At 48.2% G+C, this 21,366-nt stretch overlaps 3 protein-coding genes and 2 non-coding genes across 8 annotated transcripts in view; 3 read left to right on the forward strand and 2 right to left on the reverse strand.

Moving 5' to 3' along the window:
- TRIM66 (tripartite motif containing 66) overlaps positions 1 to 438 on the reverse strand; it is a 60,227-nt gene extending 59,789 nt beyond the window's left edge. Inside the window, exon 1 of the mRNA XM_044929487.2 lies at positions 237 to 438. The gene's annotated coding sequence lies outside the window, so the exon portion shown is untranslated. The remainder of the gene's footprint in view (positions 1 to 236) is intronic.
- Positions 439 to 588: 150 nt separating this feature from the next.
- Positions 589 to 3,438, forward strand: RPL27A (ribosomal protein L27a). Its single transcript, XM_006051604.3, has 5 exons — positions 589 to 667; positions 1,064 to 1,127; positions 1,553 to 1,628; positions 2,216 to 2,390; positions 3,269 to 3,438. Exons 1-5 carry the CDS (start codon positions 665 to 667, stop codon positions 3,395 to 3,397), a joined length of 447 nt encoding a protein of 148 aa, XP_006051666.1. The 5' UTR covers positions 589 to 664; the 3' UTR covers positions 3,398 to 3,438.
- Positions 1,799 to 1,928, forward strand: LOC112579743. Its single transcript, XR_003104079.1, has one exon. It is a non-coding gene; the product is annotated as a small nucleolar RNA SNORA3/SNORA45 family (small nucleolar RNA).
- On the forward strand, positions 3,041 to 3,169 carry LOC112579742. Its single transcript, XR_003104078.2, has one exon. It is a non-coding gene; the product is annotated as a small nucleolar RNA SNORA3/SNORA45 family (small nucleolar RNA).
- An 8,961-nt stretch (positions 3,439 to 12,399) lies between the features above and the next one.
- DENND2B (DENN domain containing 2B) overlaps positions 12,400 to 21,366 on the reverse strand; it is a 166,256-nt gene continuing 157,289 nt past the window's right edge. For all 4 annotated transcript variants that reach the window (XM_006051600.4, XM_044929489.2, XM_025266612.3 and 1 more), the window contains 6 exons: positions 18,175 to 18,352; positions 17,868 to 17,909; positions 16,208 to 16,319; positions 14,628 to 14,867; positions 13,724 to 13,810; positions 12,400 to 13,176 (listed from right to left, as the gene is read on the reverse strand). In XM_006051600.4, the coding sequence (XP_006051662.2) occupies positions 13,142 to 13,176; positions 13,724 to 13,810; positions 14,628 to 14,867; positions 16,208 to 16,319; positions 17,868 to 17,909; positions 18,175 to 18,352 (694 nt within the window). In that variant the 3' untranslated portion in view covers positions 12,400 to 13,141. The remainder of the gene's footprint in view (positions 13,177 to 13,723; positions 13,811 to 14,627; positions 14,868 to 16,207; positions 16,320 to 17,867; positions 17,910 to 18,174; positions 18,353 to 21,366) is intronic.

Raw genomic sequence — 21,366 nt, forward strand, 5'->3', positions numbered from 1 at the left:
GTTTAAAGTGAAATGCCCAGGACAATGGCACAAGGAGAAAGGAAGACCTTGAGCCCACTCAAGAGGGTGGGCCGAGCAACTCCCAGAGGGTGGTAGAGACATCTACGAAGACTTGAAAGGGTGCAGAGAGAGAGACCGGGTGGGCACACTGAGGGTCAAACAGTCCCTCAATGCAGCCAGGGGACACGCAAGCAACCGCTACCGCCCGGGCCAAGACGACCTCGCTGTGTTCTTACACAGCGAGAAGCGCGGGGTCGCTGAGGTATGGGGCAGTTGGTGAGGAGCTGAGAAACACGGTGGTCCCGACGGATTCCGGGGCCTTGGCGCTGGGAAAAAAGCCAGGCCCAACAGAGCCACAACCGAATGCACCTTAGGGCGCCAAACCCCGCCTTCCGAGACAGATAGCCTCTGAGCGCCAGCGCCCGCGGGACATCACAGAAACGATACCCCGCCCACTGCAGCCTCCGGAACAGCTCTGTAACTAACAGGGAGGCCACAGGAAAAGGAAAACTCAAGACCCGAAGTCGCGCGAGACCCGCGACGCCAAAGCGGCCCCGCCCGCGACCCTGCCTCCCAGACAGGAAGTGAGGCGATAACTCCGCCCCCGTGCTCGGTAGATCGCGAGACTTCGCGGGAGCCTTCCTCTTTCCCTTAAGCCGCCGACATGGTAGGTGGTTCCTGAGGATGGTCCGCGTAGTCGTAGTCTCAGCCCGCGAGCTTTACTCACCAAGCACCCCAGCCACCTACTCCCGAGCTTGCCCTGGTCTTCCAAGGCTGCGTATGGCCAGCCGCGGGGCGGAGTGGCCGGCATGGGCCCGGAGCAGGGCGGGGAAGCTAGGGCCGCGTGTTCATCCAGGAGCTTAGATTCTTGAGACACGCGGGCCGGGGCGCCCGGGATCTTCCCTGATGAGGCCGCACGGCTTCAGGCATGGCTGTAACCTCAGTTTTGCTGAAGGCGCCACAGAGCAAACCCCTTTGCCTGCGGGTCCCTCAAAGACTGGCAAGCTTTGCCCCCTAACCCGCTTCCCTTCGGCTTTCTCACTAAGTACCTTTTCCCATACAGCCATCCAGACTAAGGAAGACCCGGAAACTTAGGGGCCACGTGAGCCACGGCCACGGCCGCATCGGTAAGTGCTGTTTCCCCATTCTGGTCGGCCTTGGACTATACCTGCCGGCTGCTGGGTTGTCAGTAGGTAGCTAAGTGAAGTGGGTTTGTCAGAGCTCATGGCGGTCGAGTTGGATTGAACTGGATCATTAGATGCTGGCTTTTTATTTGAGAATCGTCTGTGCTCCGGTTGTAGAGAATTTCACATGAGTTGGGGGGTTGGAAATGGAACGAGACCCAGTATTGAATTGGTTGAAGGCATGAAGTACTGTGTTAGTGTTACGTGGAACACTGCAAAGTGGTATTTATCCCAAGAGTCTTGAAGGAGCAACATTGCTGGAAGAGATATTAAGCCAAGGCCCAGAAGTATGGGGAAATGCTTTTGCTACAATAGTATTGACGGGTTGGAGAAGGCTATTTTAGCCATGTAGCTATGTGTTCCTGCAGGCAAACACCGGAAACACCCGGGAGGCCGAGGTAATGCTGGTGGCATGCATCATCACAGGATCAACTTCGACAAATAGTGAGTGGTTTTCTCACTGTCCTTTTACTGACAATACTAGCTTGGGATTTAGGGGTAGAGGGTAGTTAAGAACGTCTTCAGCGGGAAGCAAGTCTCACTACTCACGAACCTTGTCTGTTGCTGGTTTTTCTCTAGTTTATGTTTGATGTGAACTGAACTTGTCATCACTTGTCGAGGCTAGAGTCACGCTTGGGTATCCACTGTTGCCTTAGTGTGCTAGAGTCCTCGAAGAGTAACTGCTGACTTTATTCACTGGCTGTGGCCCTTATGGCATAGTCAGTCACCAGGTTAGTGACATGCATCAGATTGACTTACACAACCTTTAGATCTATTTATGCGGACAACTTAGCGGGGTGGTATTAAAACTACTTGTTTAGGAGTCCAGTGTGATAGGAGGGTGTAGAAGCTCTCAAGTGACCTGAATTCTAGTCCTAAGATTTGTTTTACTCGACAAGTGGAGTTCCTACTAGGTTGCTCTTCTGCACAAGTGAACAGTGTACACTGTCATGGAGGGAGATGGACTGTGAAGATGGTAAACGTAGCTCAGTTGGAATGAGGTAATGAAAATGGTTGCCTTGTTTTCCCAGTCACCCAGGATACTTTGGGAAAGTTGGTATGAGGCATTACCACTTAAAGAGGAACCAGAGTTTCTGCCCGACTGTCAACCTTGATAAATTGTGGACCTTGGTTAGTGAGCAGACACGAGTAAATGCTGCCAAGAACAAGACAGGAGCTGCTCCTATCATTGATGTGGTGCGATCAGTAAGTGACTATTTTTGCCTTTTATGTGCCTTTCAAAATAATGGATAATACACACCCGGCTACCTACTAGACAGTTCATTCAGTAGAACTTCCACAGGTAGGTCACTGAACAGAACTGAACTCTTGTTCAGTTGTGATCATGTAAAACCTTTGAAGAGTGATACTTTACTCTCATTTATTTACTTCATTTTTCATTTGAATTTTTATCTGATCAGGTATCTTATTCCTACTGTCAATACCCTGCTTTCTCATCTGAACTTAAGTAGTAATTTACTTTAGCTGGCTCTGGTCTGTTTTACACAAGACTACAATGAGGCACAGCCCTTCACCCTTTATGTTCTAATAAAATACAATCCTAATATGTTCAGTTGATAGTTGAGGCTGAACATTATCTGAAGAGATCCCTCCCTGCACCCCAAAAAGGCATTTTTGTATATTATTAGGAGTCTGGTCCTTGTGTTCCTTACCCTCCATGAATATGGAGGTAGAACCCTGAGGAGACTTTCAGTAAAGTTAAAATTCCCTTTCTCAGCCTGGTCTTTGAGCAGTTCTGATGACCCTGGCTTCTTGGAACATGATTGGAAATGTGATTTTTTTCCTTTTTTGCTTATCAAGTGGTAATTGAATAGGAAAAGGGGGTTTGAGCTCTGCCCGAGACTAGAGTCACATCCCGACAGCTTTTGTCCTGGTGTGCTAGAGTACTCGGATAGAACCTGCTGGTCTTGATTCACTGGCGAGGGCAGTCGGTGCCTCCGTGAGTGCCCAGATCAGAAACATGCCTTCCCTGGCTCCTAGATGGAGTGGATTGACAAGAATCTTTCTTTATACTCTTGGTGACTGCCGTGGTGCATTATAAACCCTTTTCTCTGTTCTTCTAGGGTTACTACAAAGTTCTGGGGAAAGGAAAGCTCCCAAAGCAGCCTGTCATCGTGAAGGCCAAATTCTTCAGCAGAAGAGCTGAGGAGAAGATTAAGGGTGTAGGTGGGGCTTGTGTCCTGGTGGCTTGAAGCCACATGCTGGGAAATTCATTAAATGTTAAGTGCTTTTCTCTTCTGGTTTGAGTGTAGGTTCTTTGGCATTTCTACCTCCCTACCTGTACAGAAACCCACCTAATAGATTCTAGAGTAAGGGTATTAGGACCTGGGTTCCTCTGCCAACTCCCCTCAAAGTACAAAGAGGTAACACCAGCACTTCCAGGCCTTGGCTGGTTACATCATTTGAGGCTTCTCACTCAGTGAGGATACCTGTTGATAAGGAAACTTTATCTGATTGTTGAAAGGTCTCTCAGAATTGTATGTTCTGAATTTACAGTGAGTGGGAGAATGTGCCCTTAACTGTTCCTTGGAGCTCAGGAAGCAGAAACTCAGTTTTGATGTGGAACCTTTACGTACAAGATCTCTGGGTCACATTGGAAACATGGGACAGTAATAGAGTGGTTTGTGTGTGTGCTCAGTCGTGTCCCACATTTAGTGATCCCATGGACTGTGGCCCTCCTCTGTCCGTGGAATTTTCCAGGCAAGAATACTGGAGTGGGTTGCCAGTTCTACTCTAGGAGATCTTTACAACCCAGGGAAGTTACTCATGTCTTTTGCATTGGCAGGTGGATTCTTTACCACTGTACCACCTGGGAACCCCATCCATGGTTTGGATTCTAGAAATCAGTTGTCAGAACTCAAGGATCCTTGTGCATAGGAATCTGAATGTTTAAAGAGATACATCATGAAATGCTAATGATTTTCCTTGTAGTTTGAGTGTATCTTGTAGATAAATTAGGGGGATGCTAAAGGGCTTCCCTGGTGGCTCAGACAATCTGACTGCAATACAGGAGACCAGGTTTGATCCCTGGGTTGGAAAGATCCCCTGTTGGAGGAAATGGCACCTCACTCCAGTATCTTCTCTGGAGAATCCCTCAAACAGAGGAGCCTGGTGGGTTACAGCCATAGGGTCACAAAGAGTCAGACACGCCTCAGCAACTAACACTGAAGACCAGAAACCAGAATCAGGTTTTCTAGAGTTTGTATCTCCTGCAAAACCAAGATGACCAATGCTTGTGTGCCAACAGGACCCTCTTCATATTATAGTACATTATAATTTGCTATAGTTTATCCCAAGATCTTGAAGGTGTTTTTGACCCATCATAAAACTTGCGGGGTAGAAACGTGACCAAAAGAATAGTTAGGATGGCGCTTAAGCTTACTAAAACTGTACTTACAGGTTTAGTCTGGTACAGGGTTGTTTCTGTATTGCTCTGTGGGGTCATAAATGGGCTGGGAACCATGACTTTCTGTGGGACCAGTTTGTTGTGACAGCCTTTACAGGATATTGGGCATGATCAAATGTAAAGAAGCACAGTGGAGGAAATGTGATTGATTTATATAATGAGAGTTAATGGTCAGGAAGGCACTTGGTTGGACAAGCTAGTAACTTATTGACATAACATGTTGGTACTGATGGGGAAAAGTAAAAGTGGGTTTTAATGTCTTTTGGAGGCCTTAAAATATGGAAACTTTGATTTCTACTAGACACTGAAGGTATAGAAAAGTGTAAATACCAGTGTCTTAAGATTCAGGCCGGATTTGAAATTTGGATCTAAACCTAATAGCTATGTGACGTCTTAAAGGGTACTGAGCACATATGCACCTACTTTGGGTATTGTGTGGACTAAGTAAAATGGAAAGCATTTACTGAACTTCTGTGCTCAGCTCTTGGTAAGGAACATATAAATGAACTATTACTCTCACCCAAGTGACAAGTGGTTAACCTTGGTGTGATTCAGTCAGTGGGGAAGTGATCTAAACACAGGGAAGAGCAAATGTGCATTTAGGAAACCCAATTTGGGAAGGTTAGGCAAGTTGGGAGATGAGCCTGGAGTGAACAGGTACTCTGGCCAGGCTGTGACTTAGTTGAGGGGTACAGTGGAAGGTAGGAGGCAGGACCAAGAGGATGGAAGACAAGTCGGATTCAGAAGACATAAGAAGATAAGATTTGTGACTGATAGGGGTGGGGCTGGCAGCAAAATCTGTTTGGGGAGGACAGATTTGTCAATAATCTCTTTATGGCCAGCTTCTTGCCCAGTTTTCATTGCTAGCATCTTGCAGCATAACTGTCCTGAAACTAGGTGGGATCATGCTCATCCCAGTCCTGTATGGAGGTGCTGCTCCTGTTGGGTATGCTAAATATAAGAGTAGAACAGCCATTCTAAATAGGATTCCTCAAATGCCATGCCATCCCATCTCCAGGCATGGAGAATACAGCTACTGATGAGTGTGAGCTGCTGTGTGTATCTCGCTCACCATTGTCTATAGTTACAGTAACCAAGCAGGCCCTCTGATTACTAGTAATACTGCCAAAGGAAGTAGTGTGGCTGGTGAAAAAACAAACATGCCCCAGGATAATGAAGAGCGACCTAGTGCTCTCTGCAAGGAGATCCAACATGTCGATCCTAAAGTAAATCAGTCCTGAATATTCATTGGAAGGACTGATGCTGAAGCTGAAACTCCAGTACTTTGGCCACCTGATGCGAAGAACCAATTGGAAAAGACCTTGATGCTGGGAAAGACTCAAAGCAGAAGGGGATGACAGAGGATGAGACGGTTGGATGGCATCACCATCTCGATGGATATGAGTCTGAGTAGGCTCCGGGAGTTGGTGATGTGTCCAACTCCAGGGAAGCTTGGCATGCTGCATTCCATGGGGTCACAGACTCCGACATGACTGAGCACTCTCACACCTAGAACGAGCACTTAGCTTGTTGCATAGCACCAAAAGCAAACCGTATGTTTTGATTTTAAAGGGAAAGGTGCCAAAACAGATACAAAATACAGCCAATGCATAGGAAAAGTTCCTGGACAAGCCTGCCAAACTTGCATTAGCCTGTCCCATAGGCACAGGCCCACACTGCCACTACCTCCAGTGGCCACAAGGTGCACGTTGATGAAGTGCACGGGGAGCAGAGCTTTCTAATCAGATATCCCCTCAACTCGGTGGTCCTCAACCTTTTGCCCTTTAAAATAATTGTGGGAAATGTTACATTAAGAGCTAAATACACCATAATTTACAAAAGTCCTCGTCAAAACCTTAGGATTTAAATTGTCAATTCAGGTAAACATTGCTACTAGCCCAGGAGCAGCCAGCCCGTGGCATGAAAACCAACCAAAGGCCTGCACCACGGCGGGGGAAATACCGCGGTTCTGGCAACTGGAGCCAGGCAGAACTTCGCGCTCTAGCGGCGGAGATCCGAGCCGCTTCCGCAGTGTGGGAGGCTCTGGTTCCGGCGTCACTTTGACCTCCCACGCCGTGGCCGGAAGTACGTCCGGAGTCGGTTCCACCATTTCCGGCAGTGGGCGGGGCCGGCCTGTGGCGCCGGGCTAGGCGGGAGGTTTAATTCGACCCAGCACGACGTGTGGCGTGGGCTCAAACCTGAGTTCTCCACCACCCTCGCTGCACTCCGGATCCGCTTTGGCCATGCAAAACGGGAACTGGGCTTTCTGTGCGCCTCCAAGATGAGAATTCCAGATTTTTTAGAATTAATTTGCCATTAAAAGATGAGTATTAGAGGTATATTCGGCTAAAAAAAAAGTGGTTGCATGCACATAGTAAAGTTCTGGAGGAAGAATATAGAGATTGCCTCATGAGTTCTGGGACCTTCAAGTGTATGTTTCATTCTCGTTCTGTTTTGCAGCCCAGTTTTTGTTTGATTTTCACTTAAAGTTGGCTTTAAAAAAATACACTATTTACCTATCTATAAATCAGTCATTTGGGGAACAAGGTGAATTACAAGGCTATTTACAAAATAAAGGATGTTATTTTTAACAAAATTTAAACTTGAGTTGTGATGTAATTAGTTTTCTTGGCGTCCTAATTCCACAAACCAGTGTGAACTACAGTTACTTTCCAAGGGCATTCCAAAATACTGCCTTTAAAAAGAAGCCCAGCCTTCTCATTTCAACACTGTTCACCAAAGCATGTATGGTAATTTTTACTGAAAAAAGCATTTAGAAAGATGTAATAGTGTAACCTGCTCTGCTCTCAAAGTTACCTGATTACAGGAGAAAACCCAGGGGCCTTTCTTAACTCCAGAATGGAGGTGGGCTAACAGTTCAACTTCTGGTAGAGGAGGCAGCATTGCCTGTCCCTGAGCAATCTCCCAGAAAGGCACTAAGGACACTTGTTTTCAGTAGTGGTGATACCATCCTCTACAGGGGCATTTTGTAAATGTATGGGAGCATTTGTGGTCACAATCGTGGAAAGGAAGCAATCCGAGATCCTTGATGTCATACAATTATAGGTCCAGTTCAGCTCAGCCGATCAGTCGTGTCCGACTCTTTGTGACCCCATGAATTGCAGCACGCCAGGCCTCCCTGTCCATCACCAACTCCTGGAGTTCACCCAAACTTACGTCCATCGAGTCAGTGATACCATCCAGCCATCTCATCCTCTGTTGTCCCCTTCTCCTCCTGCCCCCAATTCCTCCCAGCATCAGTCTTTTCCAATGAGTCAGCTCTTTGCATGAGGTGGCCAAAGTACTGGAGTTTCAGCTTCAGCATCAGTCCTTCCAAAGAAATCCCAGGGCTGATCTCCTTTAGAATGGACTGATTGGATCTCCTTGCAGTCCAAGGGACTCTCAAGAATCTTCTCCAACACCACAGTTCAAAAGCATCAATTCTTCAGCGCTCAGCCTTCTTCACAGTCCAACTCTCACATCCATACATGACCACTGGAAAAACAACAGCCTTGACTAGATGGACCTCTGTTGGCAAAGTAATGTCTCTGCTTTTGAATATGCCATCTAGATTGGTCATAACTTTCCTTCCAAGGAGTAAGCGTCTTTTAATTTCATGGCTGCAATCACCATCTGCGGTGATTTTGGAGCCCCCAAAAATAAAGTCTGACACTGTTTCCACTGTTTCCCCATCTATTTGCCATGAAGTGATGGGACCAGATGCCATGATCTTTGTTTTCTGAATGTTGAGCTTTAAGCCAACTCTTTCACTTTCATCAAGATGCTTTTTAGTTCCTCTTCACTTTCTGCCATAACGGTGGTGTCAATCTGCATATCTGAGGTTATTGATATTGCTCCTGGCAATCTTGATTCCAGCTTGTGCTTCTTCCAGCCCAGTGTTTCTCATGATGTACTCTGCATATTAGTTAAATAAGCAGGGTGACAATATACAGCCTTGACGTACTCCTTTTCCTATTTGGAACCAGTCTGTTGTTCCATGTCCAGTTCTAACTGTTGCTTCCTGACCTGCATATAGGTTTCTCAAGAGGCAGGTCAGGTGGTCTGGTATTCCCTCTCTTTCAGAATTTTCCACAGTTTATTGTGATCCACACAGTCAAAGGCTTTGGCATAGTCAATAAAGCAGAAATAGATGTTTTTCTGGAACTCTCTTGCTTTTTCGATGATCCAGCGGATGTTGGCAATTTGATCTCTGGTTCCTCTGCCTTTTCTAAAACCAGCTTGAACATCTGGAAGTTCACGGTTCACGTATTGCTGAAGCCTGGCTTGCAGAATTTTGAGCATTACTTACTAGCGTGTGAGATGAGTGCAATTGTGCGGTAGTCTGAGCATTCTTTGGCATTGCCTTTCTTTGGGATTGGAATGAAAACTGACCTTTTCCAGTCCTATGGCCACTGCTGAGTTTTCCAAATTTGCTGGCATATTGAGTGCAGCACTTTCACAGCATCATCTTCCAGCATTTGAAATAGCTCAACTGGAATTCCATCACCCCCACTAGCTTTGTTCGTAGTGATGCTTCCTAAGGCCCACTTGACTTCACATTCCAGGATGTCTGGCTCTAGGTGAGTGATCACACAATCATGATTATCTTGGTCATGAAGATCTTTTTTGTACTGTTCTTCTATGTATTCTTGCCACCTCTTCTTAGTATCTTCTGCTTCTGTTAGGTCCATACCATTTCTGTCCTTTATCAAGCCCATCTTTGCATGAAATGTTCCCTTGGTATTCAATGTATAGGTTGATTCAAAACACAAAATCTAGTTTAGAACCCACCTAATTTCATTTCACACAATCAAAAAGATGTTTGTTTTTGTTTTTTGTAGTTTTCATATGCTTAGCAGTTTTTTGGGATTCCAACTATTGTTTAAATCCAGTACACTCATAGTGTGTTCGGTTTAGAATAATGCCCAAAACTGTTCATTTCAGAAAACTCTTACCAGTAGTTAACACCTACTTACTAGTATCTGAGTTGCTAATTCAACACTTTTTGCATGGGTAGCTGTTGCTTTCACAGCAATTCTATGTACAGGTGTAAGTATCTGACTTCATTATACCTTCTAATATGGCTGTCCCCAAGCATTTACATATGTAAATACATGTTATTTTATGACAAAATAATTTTCCTTTTATTTCTCCCCTTTTATGTTACAGTTAAGACTATATCACAGTTAATATGTTTAGGTAGGTTATATTATCTATGGATTCATTTCAGGATAGTAATGGGGGGAGTTACAGTATTTGCTATAGAAAAGGAGTATTGATCTGTTAGGATTGAGAACCATCAGTTTAGAGGTCCAGAGATCATGTGAAAACAGAATTTGGGAAGAAACCCAAAACACTTTTTGTCACCCCCAGACCAGGACCCCCAGACACACCTTCCTCTACCTTTCAGATGAGACCTCTGTGCCTTGCCTGTCGCAGTCACTGTATAGGCCCTTGCAACCCATTCCAAGCCATTGTGTGCCAGTATCAGTTTCCCAGATTGGGATGAGAGCTGTGGCCACAGGAGGAGGTGGGTGCGGTAGGGGTGGGGGTGGGGGGGGGAGGACCCCTAAGGTTAAAATAACACTGTATTTTAAAGCTACATCAAAGGTACAGGTTTTAAGAAATAGTAATTTATACCTATGTATCTTTGGGCAAACAGTGGAAACCGTGTCAGACTTTATTTTTTTGGGCTCCAAAATCACTGCAGATGGTGACTGCAGCCATGAAATTAAAAGACGCTTACTCCTTGGAAGGAAAGTTATGACCAACCTAGATAGCATATTCAAAAGCAGAGACATTACTTTGCCAACAAAGGTCCGTCTAGTCAAGGCTATGGTTTTTCCAGCGGTCATGTATGGATGTGAGAGTTGGACTGTGAAGAAAGCTGAGCACCGAAGAATTGATGCTTTTGAACTGTGGTGTTGGAGAAGACTCTTGAGAGTCCCTTGGACTGCAAGGAGATCCAACCAGTCCATTCTAAAGGAGATCAGTCCTGGGTGTTCTTTGGAAGGACTGAAACTCCAATACTTTGGCCACCTCATGCAAAGAGTTGACTCATTGGAAAAGACTCTGATGCTGGGAGGGACTGGGGGCAGGAAGAGAAGGGGATGACAGAGGATGAGATGGCTGGAAGACATCACCGACTTGATGGACGTGAGTTTGAGTGAACTTCGGGAGTTGGTGATGGACAGGGAGGCCTGGCGTGCTGCAATTCACGGGGTCGCAGAGTCAGACACGACTGAGCGACTGAACTGAACTGAATCTTGTGATCTAATCACATATCTGAGGGTTCTTTGGAGACATATTAAAAAAGAGAGGGGGAGGAAAGGGGGAAGAAATAGGACCTCTGGAAACTATTATTTTATTAAGGACTCCACTTCTGTGATTCATGAAACCAAGTTAAAGTGACAAGTTCTGGAGGTAACAACACCCTACTCTGGACTTTCTGGTTATAGCTGCTATCTTCTCTTTTTACCTCACCTGTAAAACCAGCCTCATGAGGCCTCAGTGAGTGTGCCCTCCTATTCTTGGAAGATGCCAAAGCCAACATGTAAGAGGCTTTTTCAGAGACAATCTGTCTTCCTAAAAGATAAAACCTCCGCTTTATAAGGCAGACAGTAACCCCCAACCACACACAGACTGGGACCTGTGCAGGAGTCACTGGAGATGGGGAGGAGGAGGAAAGGGGACTGCAGAAGATATGGTCTCCTGTTTTAACAAGTAGGATAGAGTGGAAGGACAGGAAAACTATGGTTCAAATCCTGCCAGACCTGAAGCCAATACCAAGGAAGAGAGTTCCAGCTTATTGCCCCATCCTGGAAATTTTCAAGGTCTTGTCTCTGTGAAGGCCTTGGGTGGATAGAAAGCCTAAGCCACCCATATTCCCCACCTTACTTCCCTCCTTGCTTTTCCAAAGAATATAGCAAAGTTTTCTGCGTGCACACCTCTAAGAGTTCCAATGGGAAAAAACTTCACAGCATGACATCAAAGAGCCATAAACAATGGGCCCAAGCTATAAGCAAGCCCTGGGTTGTCTTTAGCTGGGCTTGACTCTACCAATGTTAGGGTACCCAGTGATGTCATAAGGGCTTCATACTGAATAGGAAAATTGTAAGATTAACCTAATAGGGAAGCCAAGAGGCAATAAGCATTCTTTCCATCAGTGGAAACACACAGAATCTGAACACTTGGCAATTGGAGAGGAAAGCTAAGCTAGAACAGTAATTAGGCATCTTCTAAGACCAGTCATCACCGACTCGATGGACATGAGTTTGAGCAAGCTCCGGGAGTTGGTGAAGGACGGGGAAGCCTGGCGTGCTGCAGTCCATGGGGCTGCAAAGAGTCGAACACGACTGAGTGGCTGAACTGAACTGAAGACCAGTCATATGGGGCTTCCCAGGTGGCGCTAGTGGTGAAGTCACTAGTGGTCTACCAGTGCAGGAGACGCAAGAGATGAGTTTGATCCCTGGGTCAGGAAGATCCCCTGGAAGAGGAAATGGCAACCCGCTCTAGTATTCTTGCCCAGAAAATGCCATGAACAGAGGAGCCTGGAGGACCACAGTCCATGAGGCTGCAAAGAGTTGGACACAAATGAGTGACTGCGCACACAAGACCAGCCGCACAGCTCAGGCCAGAGAACTCAATTTCAGGGGAGGTCAGTGATCCACACGAAAGCTAAACTCTTAATCAAGTACTCAGTTCCCTGCATGGAGGTGTTTCATCCTGCCTCAGCCCATTCCCCTGGAGAGAGAACTCTAGATAATGAAGCCAAGAAACACATGGGGCTCTGGGCCCAAACAACTATACACTGTTTATTGAGAACACCCGTAGATGGTGGGAAGGAGGGATGCCCTGTACCGCATCATGGCCACCACTGACTGGGAGCTGGGCCTGGAGGACACTAGCAGAGCTGGAGGGTGGGCTTCCCATGACTCACTGACCATCACAAAGGTGGGAGAAAGAAGAGAAGGCCAGGCCCGAGAGCCTGGTACCATGCTGCAAATGAGGATTGATTGGCCTTTGCCTTTCAAAACAGACGATTAGGGGAGGGGGACTACTAGAAAAAAATAGAAACTCTAAGATTTTTTAAAAAAAGTCTCATACATGACAAGACAGCATGTGCTCTCCAGGGCCCGAGACTGGCAGCAGGGGCCGCAGGCAGGCAGGCAGGCAGGCCAGGAGCCTCCAGGGGAAGATCAGTGGTTCGGCTGAGACAGTCAGCTGCACATAATTGGCCAGTCACCAGCACCCAGCAAAACTTCATCCATGCTCGGGCGGGGCAGGAAAGCGCCCAGCCCCTTGGGAATATACAAATATTTACCAGATTCTCTTTGCTTGTTACAAAAACATAAGAAAGCTTACAGCAGATTATTTACAAACAGTATCCTGGGATGTCGTGAAGGCAGAGGTGGGCTGGCTTGGAGGGTGGGGTCTGTGGAGGCAGAGCGGCCACAGCAGCCCAAAGGGTCCAAGGCTGGGTCCCCTCCCCAGGCTCTGCAAGGCACTGGACTCTGTCTGGGGAAGGGGCTTAATTCTTCTTGTGGAGGAACTTCATTTTGTTGCCTGTGGGCCAGAGAGGGTGAGAGTGAGAATGTTTCAGTATCATCGCTTCCAATAGTCCTAACTCTCAGTGAGCGAGAAGGATTCGAGAGACTGGATTGCAGCTAGACCATGATAGTGAAAACACTCTAGAGCTCTAATTAGGCTCTGGTATTAATCATGAACAGCCTTGGGCAAGCCATTTAACTTCTTTGGTCTCAATTTTCCTTTAAAGTGAGACAATCTATGATTCTATGGTTCAGCTGGCTGAGCTCTTTGAAGGGAGGGGAGCTTTTTCAGAGAAGGACACTCTGCTACTTCTTAGTAAACCCTCCCCTTATAGCCATGAGGAACACTCACTGGTTCTAACGACCCTCATGTTCACTCCGGAAGAAGTGCACCCCAAAAGACCCGACTGAAGTGAATATCTGTCAGATTTCCTGTTCTGTCTACAGCCCTAATATAAATTCCCATTGTCGCTGGTTTATTTAGAGTAGTTTGGGGTACAGATCCGCCAACCACCCCAACCCCTCCTTGCTGAACTTGTCTCATCAGTGACAAGGCTGCTTACCCAAGCCACGGAGAAACTTGTTCATTCCACTCTGCTCAGTGTCTGGGAGTTCCTCTAAATATTGCTCCACTCGCTGCTCAAAGAGGCCTGCAGAAGAGGAAGAACAGGGAAGAGAACAGTCCTTGGCGGAAGGGAAGGGAAGGCTCCTGTTGCGAGGACCAAAGGGAACAGATCCCCAAAAGGGGGGAACCAAAGACCTGGGATTGTAACTTATAGGAGCATCCTGTCAGAATCCAGACCGGCTCATCAAAACTATTATTAATGACATCTCACTGGTGTTCACTGCTGATGGCCTGAGCTGCATTGTGGTGAGGATGCAACGTGGTATCAGAGCTGCCCCCAAGTGGGCATCTTCTCCAGCTCCTTTCAGACACTCTATCATGTTGTTTGAAAAGCTTACGCTAAAGGGACAGTACTGGTGGACAGAAGATGCAACAATCCTGAGGTTAGAAAGGTCTTGATGAGAAGAAAAAGCTCTACAGTGAGCAGAGCTGATGAAATAACAGAGATAATCTTTGTGCTTTGAGTGCAGACTGCCACCAACTTAAGACAGAGAACTGGCTCAGTTCTCTTCAACCCTGGATTCTCAGGACTCCCTAAATGGCACAATCTGGCCTTTTTCTCTAAATAAGGACCTGTGAAGAGGGGCAAAGTGGAGATAAGCTCCACTCTTTTGCCACAGGGCTCCAGCCTGTGCCCAGCCTAGTGAAGGCACTTTCTGGGGCAAAGGATAAAGTACCCTTGGTAGTCCCTCTTAGAAGAAAAGGGATATTAGGAGGCCTGCCCTGGCTGATACTGATGGAGGCTCATTGTGCCTGGCTACTCAGCCTGCTGGTAGCAGAAAAGCCGGAGGAGGAAACCTGATACCCCTCAGAACCCCCACCACAGGCTCTTCTGGCCTTACCCTTTGCCCGACACTTTCTCAGCTCCCTGTCTTGGATGAAGCCAGCAAACATCTGAGATTCCATAAAAACTTCAAGAAAACGGCGGATGCTTTTGGAGGCCACAGACTTGCGGAAGGCCTCCCGCTGAAAGGCCCTCTCCCCCTTCTCACTCTGGGTCAGGAAGAGGGAGTAATGCCCAACAGTCTCCACAAAGAACCGGATAAACACCTCCGACACCAGCCCATTGAGGGTATTACATTCTGGAAAAGAAAAGAAAACCTTTGAGGTTCAGGTCTAGAGCCTGCAACCGAGCCTCCAGGGGATCTTGTCTCCATCTCCTCAACTAAACTGTAGCCAAAACCACTTATCTGTTCTTGGAACTTTAGCTCTTGTGCTCCTAGGCTTGTAACGAGCTCATGAGCCAGGAGGTTGGAAACTGTGCTCTGAACACGGAAGCTGGCAGATACTTGCTGAATGAGTGAGAATGGAAATCAGAGACCAGAGCCCCACTCCCCCCCACACCCCTTGCCCTCTGGTGGTTTCCAGGGCTTCACAGGAAGAGGAAGTTCCCTCCACCTCCTGCAGTGGCTCAAGGCAAGGCCTGAGACAGAGGAATAACTAGCATCCTAACAGCAAGAAGAGTCTTTGTGGTTGCCAGCTGTCTTTGGGTTTTTCTTCCCAAACTTCCTGAGGAAGAGAAAAATTAGAGGCAAGAGGGGAGCTTTGTAGCCTGGGCCACCCTAGAAGCAGCTCTGATGTTATCTAAGTTTCTGAACTCCTTCTGATAAAATACTATACTATTCCTCTCCCCTCAGACCCAATCAAGCCATAACTCCCTGAAGCACAGTGGGAGCTGTTGTTCAGTTGCTAAGTCGTATCTGACTCTTTGCAACCCCATGAACTGTAGCACACCAGGCTTCCCTGTTTTTCACTATCTCCCAGAGTTTGCTCAAACTTCTGTCCATCAATTTGGTGATACCATCCAACCATCTCATTCTCTGTCACCCCCTTCTCCTCCTGCCCTCAATCTTTCCCAGCATCAGGGTCTTTTCCAATGAGTCAGCTCTTCTCATTGGGTGGCCAAAGTACTGAAGCTTCAGCGTCAGCATCAGTCTTTCCAATGAGTATTCAGGGTTGATTTCCCTTAGGATCGACTGGTTGGATCTCCTTGCAGTCCAAGGGACTCTCAAGAGTCTTCTCCAACACAACAGTTTGAAAGCATCGATTGTTTGGTGCTCAGCCTTCTTTATGGTCTAAATCTCATACATCCCCATATGACTGCTGGAAGAACCATAGCTTGGACTATATGGACTTTTGTCAGCAAAGGAGTAGGGCTAGAAAATTCTAGGCTAAAGTGAGACCAAGGTCCTATATCTGAGTTTCATCAGCCAGGTGGGTCTGGTGCACAGAAGCAGGGTCCAGGCCCCATGAGGCCCAGGCCCAGAGTCGAGCAAGTCTAGGACCAGCTCATGAACCAGGAGGTTGGAAATTGTGCTCTCAACATGGAAGCTAGCAGACACTTGCTGGATGAATGAAAATGGAAATCAAAGACCAGAGCACCACTCCCCCCAAACCACTGCGTGGGGCAGGCCTCACTCACCATCATCGGAGTCGCTGTCTGAGTCCTGGGAGATCAGTTCGTTCTTCCTCTCCAGAGCCTGCTCCAGAGCCGCCTGTAACTTCCTAGGTAACAACGTGTCCTCATCATCCATCTGCGGGAGAAGGGAAGCACATGGTGAGCACTTCCTTTGTGCCAGTGCTGTCTGAAGAGCTTGAATATATAAGCTTGATTATATAATATAATCTCATTTCATCCTCCCAATAACCCTGATAATTTTACCAACCTCATTTTTTTAAAGAATTTTTTTTTTTGATGTGGACCATTTTTAAAGTCTTCATTGAATCTGCTACAATATTGTGTGCGAGCTCAGTTGCTTTAGTCTTTTATTTTTAAATTTTTATTTATTATTGGCTGTGCTGGGTCTTTGGGGCTGTGGAGGGCTTTGCCTCGCTGAGGGTAGGGGTCACTCTCTAGTTGTGGCACGTGGGCTTCTCATGTGGTGGCTTCTCTGGTTGCAGAGCACAGGCTCTAGGGCACTTGAGCTTCCACAGTTGTGGCACAAAGGCTCAACAGTTGCATCTCTCATGCGCTAGAGCAAGGGCTCAGCAGTTGTGGCAGACAGGCATAGCTGCCTCAAAGCATGTGGGATCTTCCCGACCCAGAGATCAAACCCGTGTCCCCTGCATTAGCAGGCAGATTCTTAACCAACGGACTATGAAGGAAGCCCTCACTTCAGTCTTGTCTGACTCTATGTGACCTTATGGACTACAGCCCACCAGGCTACTCTGTCCATGGGATTCCCCAGGCAAGAATACTGGAGTGAATTGCTGTGCCCTCCTCCAGGGGATCTTTCCAACCCAGGGACTGAACCTGCATCTCTTACGTCTCCTGCATTGGCAGGTGGGTTCTTTACCACAAGCACCACCTGGAAAGCCACGTTACAATATTGCTTCTATTTTATGTTTGGCTTCTTGGCCACAAGGCATGTGAGATCTTAGCTCTACCACCAGGCATCAAACCCACACCCCCTGCCTTGGAAGGTGAGGCCTTAACACTGGAGCACCAGGAAAAGTCCCTATCAACTTCATTTTAAGAAGAGGAACTAAGGCATAGAGAGAGGTTAAGAGACTTGCCCAGGGTCACAAAGATAAAAAGTGTGGAGCAGGTGGCATTCACTGCCCAGGACCAGTAGGGGTTCCCACCCCAGCACCATGATGAAGTCTCCCCAGATCCTCCATCTTTGGCACCAGGTGGGAAGCACAGTTGGCTGGGGGTGGCGGGGAAATCACACGTCTCAGGCACAAGGTTAGGCTGCCGTGCCTGTCTCTATATTCTGATTCAGTGTCCATATCTTGATGCTTGGTACCCAGGAGATAGAGCTCTGTCAGTGGTGCATGTAACAGACTACATTCCCAAAGTCTACGGCATTAAGATTATGTTCCTTTATGTGCCCAGCAGAATTTCTACCACTCACAGAGACTTTTTGAAGTTGACAACAATCACAAACCTTTACATTCCTCCACATTCTTTGCATCATGGATAATCCTCCAGCCACTTTTCAACTGTCTGCTCTGTGAACGTGGAACCCAGAGCTCAGCAGTCAGCTACGAGGGTGGAGTATGTGTGTGCGACAGTGCTAGGTGCTCTGTATCAAACAAGCGCCCACCCTGGGGCAGCCCACGCAACGTCCCGCTCTTACCTGTCGGATGAATCGGTCAGACCCCAGATTCACCATCAGTGCCTGGGAAAAAGAGTCATGAAGGGCAGTGATTCAGGATATGAATCCCTGCAATGCCCTGTGCAGATATCCTGGATTCCCAGGGTCAGGTAACAGGAAGAACCCCAGCCAGGTAGAGGCCTCCCAGGGAGCAAGGAGAAGAGCTGGAGACAGAAACAAGAAGATCCCAGCAGCCTCCCCCAATCCCTTCCCCTTCTGCCCTTCTCTCCTGGGGGCTTCTGTTCCTTCTGTCCCATCCTCCCCCCAGCTGGTTCCCTAGATGGCCCACCTCTTCCACAGGCAGCTCCTTCAGTTTGGGGAGGGAGCTGGAGAGCAGGCCAACCAGGAAAGGGGTGGGACAGCAGACGATGTCGATCATGGAGGCCGGGAGGACAGGAATGAAGGTGTGCTGCCAGGAGAAGGGGTAGAGCAAGGCCACCACCGCATGGGAGCAGCTGGACAGGGTACTGGTAGACAGACAGACAGACAAACACTGAGCCCAGGCCCAGCACCTTCAGGGAAGGGGAGTTAGTGCCTGCTGGGCTAGGCTCATGACCTCCTTTCATGTTAATCCCAGGGCAACAAAGACTCTAAGGAGGTTCAGCCTGGGTCTGACCTTGCAGACTGATGAAGCCCGCACATCCCCCCTGCTCAGGGCACAGGGCCAGCAGCGGTGCCCTCCTTGGTGGCTATACCTAGAACAGCCGTGAAGGTACATAGCAACACCCGAACACACACATACACGCCCCCCACAAGGGCCACCCAAATGCACAGGTTGGCCTGACCTAGTTTGGGAGGATCAGCTCAGGCCAGGGAATACAAAGGTAAGCTGAGCAAGAGTGATCACAAATTCATAGTATGTGAAAGCTGGAAGGTCCTACAGAGGTCATCTTACCAAGTCCACATTTTACAGCTGGGCTCACTGATAACCCAGGGTCAGTCTGGTCAGAAGTGGCAGACGTGGGACACGGCCCGTTTTCCTGTCTCCCAGTCCACTGTCACGTCTAGCGTTCCCTACTCCCCTAACTGGAGAAAGCGGGCTGACTGAGTGAGGCTGGCACCATTCTCACCCACTTCTGTCTTTCCTCTCAGGCTCCAAAAAAAGGCCAGATTTCTTAGTGGGTCAGCCCTCTCTTGGCCTAGAGGGGACTCCCTCCAGCACCATATCACAGGGCTGGCTGTCCAAGCAGAACGACCAATGGGAGACCAGAAGGAGAATCTCCCCAGGGCTAGCCAGAAGGCATAGAAGTGAGTGCTGAGGGCTAATATGGGTCACCAGTCACCACAGGAGACACACCTGGCCTGAACCATCTACCTGTCAGGAGAGGAGTCAAGGACACGCCCCTCAGGGCCAAATCACAAATGAGACAGTGGCCCAGAGTCATTCTCAAGCCTGCCTTTCCCACCCCGTCTCTCTGCATCTATTGGTCCCACCTACTAGCTATGAAGGCCCTGGGCTCTACCTGATTGGCTCCAACAGGGACTGTCATGCTTTCATGACTAATGACCACCAGCCAGAGAACATGGTTCCAATCCATGACAGAAACAAACCCTCTTTTCTAGAAGGACCTCTGGATGTTCACAAGTTTTTTGGAAACCCCAGGGACAACTAAAATACTGCTGGGTCCTAAGGCAGAGACACAGGTATTCTGGCCCTGAGAGCCTTTTTCCTGGGGACAGCGCTCCCCAAACCCCAAGGGGAGCCACCTGAAAAAGATCTAAAAAAGGGCCATCTCAGGGTCAAAGGAAACACTGATCTCCACAACGCCTTCCAATGGGGCCCGGGGCTTAGAAGGCAGGCTTGTACAACTTAGAAGGCAGGGTTGATCACTGCAGAGCTTGTGTGTGTGCACGTGCATGCACGCACACACGCACACACACACACCCTCCCACTAGCACAGACATCAGAACTAGGCCAGAGGGACCAAGGACTTGTGGACAACCTAAAATGTGAGCAACGGAACAAGAGCTGGCTGGACTCCAGCCCTGTGCGGCCTCACCGGGCTGCCTACTCTGCCCTCTGCACTCCAAGGCAGCCCCCGAGCAGGGAGGGCATCTTTTCTAGGCCCAGGATTGGCAGGACTTGAACACCAAGCCAGGCCAGAATAGGACCCTGGGGTATTTTCCTCCAGGAACGGTCCAGGAATGTGTTCAGAGGCAGCTGCAGCCACAGGAAACAATCACTGTATTCACAGCCCTGCTGGAGCCAGGCTGGGGGTGGGGTGGGGGGGTTGCAAAGAGGAGGCTCTGTCCTTGGTGGAGGAGTGAAACCTTCAGGGAAAGAAGCCTCGGGCCCGCTCTGCTAGGGGCATCAAGGTCTGACCAGGCCAGAGCCTCACAGATGGGCAGCCAGGGCTTTGCTGGCAGTGAGCATGGATGGCAGAGAGGCAGAGATGGGGCCCCAGGGAGCTTCCATAGCTGGCTAGCTCCCCTCACAAGGCCTAACAGACATACATATAACTGTGGTATACTGAAACACAGCTGTGACGGGAAGCGGGGTTCGGGGTGGGGGGAGGTAGTCTTCATTTCTAAACCTGGCTCTCTCTGAAAAAGCTCTGGTTTTTCTTCTTCCTCACTTCTCCTGGGCTGAGGGTAGGCCCATGTTCCTGCCCCAACACCCTATGAGAGCATTCGGGAGTCCATTTCTCCTGCTTCCTAAATGACCTCCTCACATACACAAAACAAAGTGCCCAGGGATCCTGGGCTTATTGGGGGGAAAACCAGGAGGAAGAGTTTTCTGCCCCTCATATCAGCACCTAGTGTATGGCACATAGCAGATAGCTTAATAAATGCTCTAAAAGACTAAATTAACCCACCACTCTAAAGAAACGACTGCCCCCCTGTGATGACAAAAAAGATACACAATATGTTGCTGAGATCTTCTCCTCTCCCTGCCTGTCCCACCCACTATATATACTCTTTGCTATGGTCTGAATGTTTGTGTCTCCTCAAACACCCAGTGATATCTGAGGTTCTTAGGTCATGAGAGTGGAGCCCTCATGAATGGGATCAGTGCTCTTACAAAAAAGACCCCTCAGAGATCCCTCGCCCCCTGCTTTCTGCCATGTGAGGACATAATATGAAGCCAGCAGCTATGACCGAGGGAGAGGGCCCTGACCACAGTGTGGCCACGCCGGCAACTGGCTCCTGGACTTTCAGCCTCCAGAACCGTGAGAAGTAAATTTCCATAGTTTATAAGCTACCTAGCCTGTGGTATTTTGTTTATAGCAGCCCAAATGGACTGAGATGATCTTTAAAGAAAAAAAAAAACAAAACAAAACCCACCTTGGCTGCCTAGAAGGACTCAGCTTCCACCAGAACACCTCATGTCCAGTAACATTTCCTCCATCCCCTCCCTGACCACAACCAGATCTTGGCATCTGGAATTCCTCTGCCTCCAAAACCATAAATGCCAACATGTGTGATTTATTCAGCTCTTTTCTGATTCTTCTTTAACCAGCTCCCCTGCCTCAGTGGCAGC

The sequence above is a fragment of the Bubalus bubalis genome, chromosome 16 (assembly GCF_019923935.1).
Source record: "Bubalus bubalis isolate 160015118507 breed Murrah chromosome 16, NDDB_SH_1, whole genome shotgun sequence".
Classification (NCBI taxonomy): domain Eukaryota; kingdom Metazoa; phylum Chordata; class Mammalia; order Artiodactyla; family Bovidae; genus Bubalus; species Bubalus bubalis.

Coding starts and splice junctions, on each gene's coding strand:
- RPL27A (XM_006051604.3), top strand. Junction 1,128..1,552: donor CCACGGCCACGGCCGCATCG/GTAAGTGCTGTT, acceptor GTGTTCCTGCAG/GCAAACACCGGAAACACCCG. Junction 2,391..3,268: donor TCATTGATGTGGTGCGATCA/GTAAGTGACTAT, acceptor CTGTTCTTCTAG/GGTTACTACAAAGTTCTGGG.